Here is a 10823-nt window from a genome sequence, read left to right as displayed (position 1 = left end):
TTAATCAGGCTACAGTACGAGCTTATCAGCCGGAGCAGTTGTATTCCAGAGGATTGTGGTATGCAGGGGGAGTGTGAGTAACGCGTGGTATACTCAATGGGAGTTGGAATGCTGTCATGAAGCAGAATGAATGATGGATGTGAGGAGCTTGTAGACAATGTGGCATTCTATTTCTTAGATGGTGGAGGGTAAATCACTGCCCGACTGGATAATATACCAAGGATAAACAGGAATATTTCCATAAATCACATGTGTAAGCAATTTGATTCTTTGATATCTGCTACACCGTTCATGTTTTTCCTGTTTAAAAAAGAACAAATGCGTCATTAAGTTACTGAATAGCCACTGGTGATTGCGCGAGATCCGCATTCTTGGTTCTCAGTATCAGGACAGGTTGTCCTCAGGGGATGTGCAGTGTAGTTCTCCCAGATGCTTCCTGGTTGTGGTCTGTTTGGGTTTTTCTGTGGTTAGTGTTTGATCTGGGTTAAAGAGTAACCGTGCTGTTGTACTTTACCTCTCAAACTCAGAGTAACAGTCATTGGTGATGAGTGCAGGTCGAACATAGTTACTGTTTAAGCACTGCTTGTTCTTGCCAAAGATAACTCGATGAGAGTGAAACCTTTTGAGTTTTTTTTTTACTTCAGACACTCTTTTTACTTTCGCTGTCTGGAAATGTGAGTCGAAACTCAGTGTGAAAGAAGTTTGCTTTTAAACTGAATGTTTCAACAGGAGTGCAATGATCACATGGTAACACTGAGTTTTTAGTTTTTATTGATGGAAATATCGGTCCGTCCATTTGTCAGTCGGTTGGTCCACCACTAAAACAACTGTTCATATGATATCTTACGAAAAGTTATTCGTCATTCTTTGTGCGTATTCCTACGAATGTCCAGCAACACGTGACGAATGTCAAATTCGGCTCATTACGTGCATACAGTCTTTTAAAAATAAACTTAGGTCTTCACAGGAAATTACTTAGTTAGGTTCAGGCAACAAAACTACTTAGTTAGATTTAGGCAACAAAACTACTTAGTTAGGTTTAGGCAACAAAACTATTTAGTTAGGTTTAGGCAACAAAACTACTTAGTTAGGTTTAGGCAACAAATCTACTTGTTTGGGTTTAGGCAACAAAACTACCTAGTTAGGTTTAGGCAACAAAACTATTTAGTTAGGTTTAGGCAACAAAACTACTTAGTTAGGCTTAGGCAACAAAACTAGTTAGGCTTAGGCAACAAAACTAATAAGTTAGGTTTAGGCAACAAAACTACTTAGTTAGGTTTAGGCAACAAAACTACTTAGTTAGGTTTATGCAACAAAACTACTTGTTTGGGTTTAGGCAACAAAACTACTTAGTTAGGTTTAGGCAACAAAACTACCTAGTTAGGTTTAGGCAACAAAACTATTTAGTTAGGTTTAGGCAACAAAACTACTTAGTTAGGCTTAGGCAACAAAACTAGTTAGGCTTAGGCAACAAAACTAATAAGTTAGGTTTAGGCAACAAAACTACTTAGTTAGGTTTAGGCAACAAAACTACTTAGTTAGGTTTAGGCAACAAAACTACTTAGTTAGGTTTAGGCAACAAAACTACTTAGTTAGGTTTAGGCAACAAAACTACTTAGTTAGGTTTAGGCACAAAACTACTTAGTTAGGTTAGGTGGTTTGGGTTAAAATATCACCGGAAGTGCCATAATTTAAGTATGGAAGTTATGTGACAAATAAATCAACATTGACTTCTGGTTTCAAACGAGACATGAACACTGGTCTCCTGGGCAAAGGTCCGGTGTTTTTTACCCACCCATCTTCCCCCGTCTTGAAGTCAATGAGTTTTTTGAATGGGTTTTTAATTTGATGCCTGAAATGAGGTCTGTGGTTAACACAAGCTCAAGAGATTTTAACGTTTTGTTCTAAGATATAAAATACGTCAGTAAATACCCTACTCGTGAATTTTACAGCTTTTATGTGTCTTAAAAAAGGTGGTGGCTAACAAGTGGCTAAATGAGACTACTAAACAGATTCGTACACCTTTACAGCCTCGTTGTGTATACTCGCGTTTATGCGACCGGGATGTAGTTAGTTTATAGCCTAACGTGAGCTTTTTTACTTCTGGCGATTGCATTTACGCTTCAAAAATCATAAAAGTGGTGTTCATTTGTGGAGATTATCTTGCTGAACAAAACGTGTTAGTATTGTAAATGTTTGTTTGACACAGAGCTTATTTTCTGCAATAATCTAAAACCAAATGGAAAAAAATCACATTGGCTTTTTGTCAAGAGAACCCAGGGCGATGCTAACTTCCTGGTTGGCCTAAAAAAATATGTCATCCCTGCATGGAGCACTTTATTGAACGGACAACACAGACGTGTCATTGTCACCCTTGGGGAGTGTACAGCCAGCCAGTCAGTCATTATCATGAGAATACCTCCAAGCAGAATCACAGAGATCTATCAACATCTCTGCCACAAAGCACAAGCATTCCCCTTCCCGAAAACTTTTGTCCTTGATGGCGTCACTCGCTTGGCTCTAAGAACTGGGGCCCTCTTCCTCATGCTGTGGCTTGGCAACGAACTCTATAGGACCATCAGATAGACAGAAAACTGGAGCTCGGCGCTGGGTAGTAGGAGGAAGATGGTTCCTGGAGTGCTGCGGGCGGTTGAGTGGGGTTGTGTGTGTCTTCATTGAGGTTTGAGGAGTGATCCTGGGGGTGGATTGACAGATGAACATCCAGAGATCGCAGATTCGCAGGTAAAATTTCGAGGGACTGGCGAAGGGTTTCTTCATATGTTGGTGGAGCCTAGAATGTAATGTGACAAAGGAAATATTATGATGTAATAGATCTAAAGATGTACTTTAAAGGTAACTCCCTGATTTTAGACAAAGATCAGTTTACAGTCATGGGGGGTTCTAGTCATCCTGTGAAAACTGTTGTATAAACTTAAGAAAAAGCTCCTGAGGCGATGCTACTTTCAAATTATGCTAGCTTTCCAACATCTTCGACCCTGCCTTTAAGTAAAAGTAGAAATACCATAGTCTAAAAATACTCCATTACAAGTAAGAGTCCTGAATTCAAAATGCTACTTAAGTAAAAGTATTCAGAGCATCCACATGTACTCAAAAGTATGAAAAGTAAAAGTACTCTTTATACAGGATGGCTTTTATTTAGCATTATATTATTATAGTATATTATATTATTCTGTTTTTATCACTTACAAATACATTTTGATGTTATCAATGTGGAGCTAGTTTTACATGTATATACTACTGGGTAGATTAGTAGTATAGTACATCATCATCAGCATATCATATGTTTTTTTAAATGTAAAAAGTAACTAAAGCTGCCAGATAAATGTAGTGGAGTAATAAGTACAATATTTTTCAGTGAAATGTAGTGGGGTAGAAGTTGCAAAAAATGGAAATGCTCAGATATAGTACAAATATATGTGAAAATTTTACTTAAGTACAGTACTTGAGTAAATGTACTTTGTTACATTGCACCACTGCTGCCAGTTGGAGAAAAAAATCAACCAATCAGAGCTTTGTAGGTGGCCTATAGGAATGTGGATATCATCTTCCTACGTATCTTGCCAGCTAATTAGCTCCTTGGAAAAAATAGAGACAGAAAAGCAGCCACTAAAATGTCAACAAGCCTGGATGAGATTGACACCGTTGCTGTACAGGTTGTTGTAACTCGACTTACAGAAATACCTCTTAAACGTTACATATTTCTTCAATCATCGTAAAAAAAAAAAAGATGGCTTATAGCTACAGAGCTGGAGATTGGAGGTGATTAGCCTAGCTAGCATAAAGACTGGAAACATTGTGGAAAAAGTTAGCCTGGCTTTAACTTTGGGAGTTACATGAAACTACCTCCTAAAACTATTTTATTGGTGTAGCCTACAACAGACCAAGCGCAGTTACTTCCCAAAATCTTGTTGTCACAGTGAAGTTTCCAGGTTTCATACCGTCTTTCTTGTACAGAGATCTACAACCTGTGTTGACAAACCATATCTAGAAACCCATGCTATAGCTGTAGATGTCTTACAGAAGTGCTGATGGGTGGGTGGATAAACTATTATTCAAGCAAATAGTTACAACATGTATCTCACTGGAAAACAACTCATTTTTACATTTCTGTGTTGATACAGATTAAACAATTGAGATACGTGTTAAAGCTGTTTCACACCAAGCACGGATTTTGATCGGAAAAATTTGCACGGAAGTTTATAAAAACTGACGAAACAATTTTGTTTTTGGGGTAAAATGTTGTTGGACAGATGGGCTCTTTTCAGTCCATTGGGACATATTTGGACTATTGGTGTTTCGGAATAATGGGCCGTCCCCTTCTCAACACCCAATAATGTACAACAAACCCTACTACCGCAACAACCAAATAGAGGACAATATATGAGATTAAGATCGCCCAGCAGCTGGGATATGATGAAGACGGTAATGTAGCTGATATGCAAATGCTATAACGCTATATGTTGCCACAACAGCTAACGTTAATGTTAGCATCAAATTTGGGGTCCGATTACTTTATGTATTGTGTAGTTAACGTTAGTCCCTTAGATATTTTGTGTCTTTGTTTTTATTGTGTGAAGTGGATACTGCACTATTTAGGAGGAAACATTGGACCATTGACGAAGTTGGAACACTGCAGTACGAATAATTCGCACCAAAACCAGTGTGCATAGTTAATGCGGATAATTGGCATGCCGATTTTCCTTATTCCCGCACTGCATTTTCGCATCTTACTGGTGTGTTTTAGTGAGCTTTAAAGGTGTTAGCATTGTTATTTTTTAACTTTGGAGAGAGCAAGGCTAGCTGTTTCCCCCTGCTAGTAGTCTTTATGCTAAGCTAGGCTAATTGCCTCCTGACTCCAGCTCCATACTTATCCCTCAATGAGTGGTATCGATCTTCTCATCTCACTCTTGGAAAGAGAGCGAATAAGTGTATTTCCCAAAATTTTGAACTATTATTTTAAACTGTTTTCATGTGAAGGTGAAGTGCAATAAATGTGTGAAGGGGAAACTACCTGGATCCTCCTACAGGACCAAACCAAATCTGTAGCTCTCTGTGTGCTCACCTCATCGTGGCAGCCACTGAGGCCGAAGCGCTGTGAGATCATACTGTGGATCTGCCTTTGCCGGTCCTTCACACGAACGCTCTCGTAGGAAGGCAGCCTCGGCAGAGCCCCGTTCAGGTGGTAGTCGTTTGGCTTCCCTATTATAAACAGCCCTCCAGGAAACTAGATTACGTGCATACACAAGCACAAAAAAATCAGATATAAAAGTTCTGTCAGATGTACTAGATGCATTTCAAATCTTTGTAACGATCACAGTGGTAAAGTCACACTTTTACCTGGGGTCCGATAGCTCCCTGGTTCACGGCAGCACTGTACTCATTATCGACGATGCCAATCAGAGAGTGCCTGCTGTGGTAATGGGGATAATAGGGAGAATCCTCCTGGGAAGAGAGATCATCAAGGATTAGTTATCATTTTACAGAGTTAATAGTTTCTGTTAAGTTATGGTATTATATGGTACATGGTATTATTGCTGTTAGTAATATATTAAGGACAGAGTCGATGGCAGTTTGTCTCATTTCAACATCGAATTACAGCAACGAAGGACATCATACGTCCCTCAGAGGTACCCTCTTTGAAAGTGATAATTTGTGTAAACCAATTCAATTCACTCCATTAGCTTCCATTGAGGCAGAAATCTCGGAAATGAATACCTCGAAATCTAGTTAAATTAAACCAAAACTATCTGTATGGCGGGATACTACTGGAGGTGATAAACATGCTTTTCTTTTTCTTTTTTTATTAGGATGGCAAGGTGCTCCAGTGGAACAGTGATTTTCATCGTACAACTTTAACCCTTTCACAGTGTGTTTTCATTTCATGAAAGTTAATTATAACCTTTTCAGTCGCCTAAAAATGTCTTGTTCAGCGTTGGGTTGTACTTAGCTCTCGTGTCACTTCTTGGCTGCAAAAGACCAAGATGGTGATGGCAAAAAAACAAGATGGCGACGGCAAAAATGTCGAACTCGAGGCTTCAAAACAGCAGTTCGCAAACCAATGGGTGACGTCACGGTGACTACGTCCACTTCTTATATACAGTCTATGGTCCAGCCCAAAAGGTCCCAACAGCCCCACCCATCAGGTGAATCAGGCCATGTCTCTGGGACTATTCTCCTTTTTTGTTGATGGTTTATTAATTTTCTATTGCTACTTTTGTATACTGCTTACACGGACTTCTGTATAATATATGTTAATGTAAAAACTGATTTTAAAAAATGGTACAAAAAGAGAGAGAGAGTATTAATGGGGGTGAAAAGAGGATTTGAACATTATTTCTCTGAGTGGGGAGTAATAAAGTAGCCTGTTACATTTATGTAGGCTACAACTGTATACCAGCACCGAAAGACAATCTCACCCTAATACAATCTTGTATGAAGGGGTCAATTCTGTAAATTGTTATCGAACAGTTGACGTGACTCAAGTCTTTCTGTGGTTACTGTAGTAGATCGTTGTTCTTACTGTGTAGTCTTCTGTGCTGTAGGGTGTGAATCGGCAGCAGAGAGGATCTTTTCTGTACAGGACCACCACCAGCATCAGGATCACTAAACAAAACACTACACAGGACGTTGAGGCAGAGGGGGGAGAGAAACAGCACAGGTAGGCTACATGTGGACTACATTTCATACTATATAAAGACACTGGACACCAAATGGCAGTAGAGTTAATGTCGATGTGATGCCTATAATTCAATTCAAAGTGGCTTTATTGGCATGGAAGTTTAAAAAAAAAAAAACGTTGCCAAAGCATCAAAATGCAAAACACAAATACACAATAATATTAATATGAATATTAAACAAAAGATTACAATTGTTTTAAGGGCTGCCATTTGTAAATCTCCTTTTTAGAATAATTTCATATACTATTAATAAAAAAAATTCAAAATAAACAATACAAAATATAGATAAGATAAGAAACAATATTTCCCTGAATGGTTAAAAAGGTTCTGTTGACAGAAGTGTCATATGACACATTTATGTTGTGTCAGGGTACTTTCTATGGAAGGCCATTTCATTCAAAATTAAATATATGTAGAAATAAATAAATGAATATGCCTATGAAATAAATAAATATTGCTATGAAATAAATAAATGGGGCAATACATGTGTAAATAAATGGAAAGATGGAAATAAAAGAAATACAAAATAGAAAAAAATAAATAAAAGTCCCCTGAAATAAATAAATAAAAGTAGTCCTTTGAAAAAAACGTCCTTTTTTGAAATAAAAACCTATTTATTTATTGAACTATATTGACTAATTTATGTATTTATATTTACATTTATATATAAATATTTATTGTCTCATTTATTTATTTCAGGCTTTATTTCATAGGCCTTTTTATTTATTTAATATCGAATGAAATGACATTCCATAACTTTCATGTTGCTATACCTAGGGTTTTGAGAGGTTTATACATTATCATACTGTACATACAGAAATCATATTCAAGCACCATGTTGTGTTTTCAGGACATATAGACTGTTCTTTAGTGGAGATCTCTCCTGGTATTATAATTGATGTAATGCAATGGTAAATAAAAATATGTATACAACTTTTTAATGATGGTCAGCAGCCACTACTAAAAGGATTAAACAAGCAGAGTAACATTATGCTTTTCCTCACTTTATTAATAACATGTGAGATGAACTCACTTTGACAACACAGAGAAATAAAAAGGTGCTGCACTCACCTGAAGCCACAATGACAGTCAGCAGCTCCGGTGCCATCGCAGGAATCTCTTCAGAAGTCAGAAGGGTTTAAACTTTAATCTCCTCTATATACACATTATCTACAGCTTTCAAAAAAATCAGTCATTTGTACTCGAGGTGGATGAAAACTGTCTTTTTTCCACCCCAAAACAACTTGTTAGAAACTCCTGCACACGATACAGACACTAGATCCCCTGAGATTAACCAACGGGTAAATATTAACACCATGACAGAGAGGAGAGTGGTGGAGTTACCAGCACAAATAACTCACCTCACACTGACCTCACTCTGGGTAAACAAAAGCAAAGCCGACTCTTGTGCAAACTCTAGTGGAATTAATGGAGACGCACGCAAAACTAAACTATTATCATCAAAATATGAATAAGAAAGCACAACAAATCACTAAAACCACTGCTAGATACAATAAAACATTAGGAAATAATGTCGTATTGTGATTATTCTGTTATTATTACATATAGGTAATATCATTGTATTATTATAATTATTAGGCTATTATTATTATTGATGCATAATGTGTATAAGACAAGCTTTAACTCTATAACAGGTTGCGGTGGAGCTCATATTAACTTGTGTATAAGGTTGGATGTGTTTAATCTAAATTATAACAATGCATAACAGTATAACTTTATTTAACAGTAATATAACTTTATTTAACAGCAATATAACTTTATTTAACAGTAATATAACTTTATTTAACAGCAATATAACTTTATTTAGCAGCAACATAACTTTATTTAACAGCAATATAACTTTATTTAACAGCAATATAACTTTATTTAACAGCAACACAACTTTATTTAACAGCAATATAACTTTATTTAACAGAAATATAACGCTATTTAATAGCAACACAACTTTATTCAACAGCACTATAACTTTATTTAGCAGCAACATAACTTTATTTAACAGCAATATAATTTTATTTAGCAGCAACATAACTTTATTTAACAGCAATATAACTTTATTTAACAGCAATATAACGCTATTTAATAGCAACATAACTTTATTTAATAGGTATATAACTTTATTTAACAGCAATATAACTTTATTTAACAGCAACATAAATTTAGTTAACAGAAATCAACTTTATTTATACTGTATAGCATGTAGAGACAAGCTGAGAAAACCAGTTCAGAGTAATGAACATTGTTTTGAAAGAAAATTTGGAATTCTTAAAATTTGCACAAGGCCAGGACCCTGAGACCCATGTTTATTATAATTTACAAACCGTGTTTTTCCTTCTGTGACATGTGAAAATATCTTCTAAGAATAAAGGATATTTGCCATTACATCCGCTGCTTGGCGTGTCAAGCCAGTTGTGGTCACAACCCTCATTTTGACCTGGATTTGACCTTTTTTTTTTTTACACACAACACCTCCACCAGGGGTCTCCATATAATTGGAAATGGTTCTATTTCATTTGTAACCTTATTTTTAATCACTTCCCTTCAGCGCAAACTGTTTAAACCGAAGATCATCTCTCTCATCCTAAATTGCAGACAGTGAAATAACTCAGAAACAACTGATGGAACGTAAACATCACCATAATGTTTCTCACTAAATGATGCCAAATGGGATCCCTGGTGGCCTATTTATATTTTGGGAGCCTTGAGATAAAAACATTAGAGTCTCTTTGTTATACCCCCGCGACAACGTAGTCGGGGGTTTAAAGCTTTCCGCGTGTCCATCCTTCCATCTGTCCGTCCGTCTGTTTCGTTTCCAGAGCAGAACTCGGAAACTATTTAACTTAGGAACTTCAAATTTGGTATGATGGTTGACAGTGTGGTGTAGTTGTGCCTTTTGGGGGTTGGAATTCCAAATGTTGGGCACCCTGGACTTGAGGAAGGTGAGCTAATAACAAGCTACATTGTGCTCAATAGACTAATTCCATTAGTTCCTAAAGGGCAAAACCTTTGGCCCTACTTTAGTAGGGGTCAAGCAGTGAGCAGGGGGGTGTGTGTATGTGAGCCATGCTCGCTTTTGCCTTGATGTTCAGTGTCTTGCCTTTCTATCCTGTTTTATGGCCAAAGAGGAAGTTTGCGACCCCGGCAGCCATGTTGAGATCAGTTGAGGAAATACCAAGCACCGCCCACCAGCTGGCGCAAACTTTCTCATTTTACAGCTAAACGGTACGCTACAAGACGCGCTTGCCTAGTTTGACCGTTTGATCGGACTTTACGAGTGATTGACTGCTGGCTCCATTGAATGAACAGCCAATAGGAACGCTCTCTCTCTCTGAAATGACCTGTGATTGGCCAAAGTCTCCCATTCGATACCACCACTGTAGGAGACGCACCGGCCTTTCCATTAACTACAATGTAAACCCATCCACGGCAAGGGTAAACGTCAGGGAATGTGCTGTGAATGGGAGCAGCAGAAAAACTTTTATTTAAAAAAGTTATTTTTATAAAACGTTCACTATATCCTGACAGTAGTGCATGAGACAGGTAATCTAAGAAAAATGCGCCTCTGTGTCCTCCGGTGCTCCTAATGGCATCTGCAAGATATCACAGACCGGAGGAAAACAACCAATCAGAGCCAAGCTGGAGTTTGTGACCCGGCAGACAGTTGAGGAAATATCAAGCACCGCCCACCAGCCAGAGCACAGCCAATAGGAACGCTCAATTGGAACGCTCTCTCTCTCTGAAATGACCTGTGATTGGTCAAAGTCTCCCGTCATGGGCTAGATTTTTTAAAGCCTGAAAACAGAGCGATGAGGAGGAGCAGAAGTCTGGTTTTCTCTCAGAACACTTGAATTATAATATGCTGAAAGGTTATTATGGATTTTTTGCTCAATGATGCCAAAAATATTCTGCCTACTGCAGGTTTAAATTGGCATATTCTAAAAAGAAATAAGATTAGACCAGATGTCCTTTTGTTTCCCCCTATCATTATACAAAGGTTTACCATATTGTATGACTATACCTGTTACTGTATACATAATTAAACCGTTTATTCAGACAAACAAACAAACTGTTTATCCATAAAATATGATTTAAGGCAGAAAAATAATC

The 10823-nt window shown here is 37.5% G+C and overlaps 2 protein-coding genes across 6 annotated transcripts in view; one reads left to right on the top strand and one right to left on the bottom strand.

Annotated features, from left to right (window-relative positions):
- Positions 1-10823, top strand: part of LOC141758888 (sulfotransferase 2B1-like) — a 326098-nt gene that overhangs the window by 77139 nt on the left and 238136 nt on the right. The gene's annotated exons all lie outside the window — the stretch shown is intronic.
- LOC141758585 (uncharacterized) lies at positions 755-8026 on the bottom strand. 5 transcript variants are annotated; one of them, XR_012591900.1, is made up of 6 exons: positions 7770-8026; positions 6542-6636; positions 5359-5463; positions 5084-5245; positions 1535-2791; positions 755-1052 (listed from the first exon to the last, which is right to left on the bottom strand). XR_012591900.1 is itself a non-coding variant. In XM_074620150.1 (5 exons), the coding sequence occupies exons 1-5, from the start codon at positions 7804-7806 to the stop codon at positions 2579-2581; spliced, it is 612 nt and encodes a 203-aa protein (XP_074476251.1). In that variant the 5' UTR covers positions 7807-8026; the 3' UTR covers positions 755-2578. The 5 variants fall into 5 exon arrangements, 2 of the variants coding, with proteins under 2 accessions (XP_074476251.1, XP_074476250.1); XR_012591901.1 differs by having other exon boundaries at positions 755-1082; positions 1562-2791; XR_012591899.1 differs by lacking the exon at positions 7770-8026 and having other exon boundaries at positions 6542-7747.

This window comes from Sebastes fasciatus, chromosome 20, assembly GCF_043250625.1.
Source record: "Sebastes fasciatus isolate fSebFas1 chromosome 20, fSebFas1.pri, whole genome shotgun sequence".
Taxonomy (NCBI): domain Eukaryota; kingdom Metazoa; phylum Chordata; class Actinopteri; order Perciformes; family Sebastidae; genus Sebastes; species Sebastes fasciatus.
Note: the sequence above shows the minus strand (reverse complement) of the source record. Positions and strands in the feature narration are given on the sequence as shown.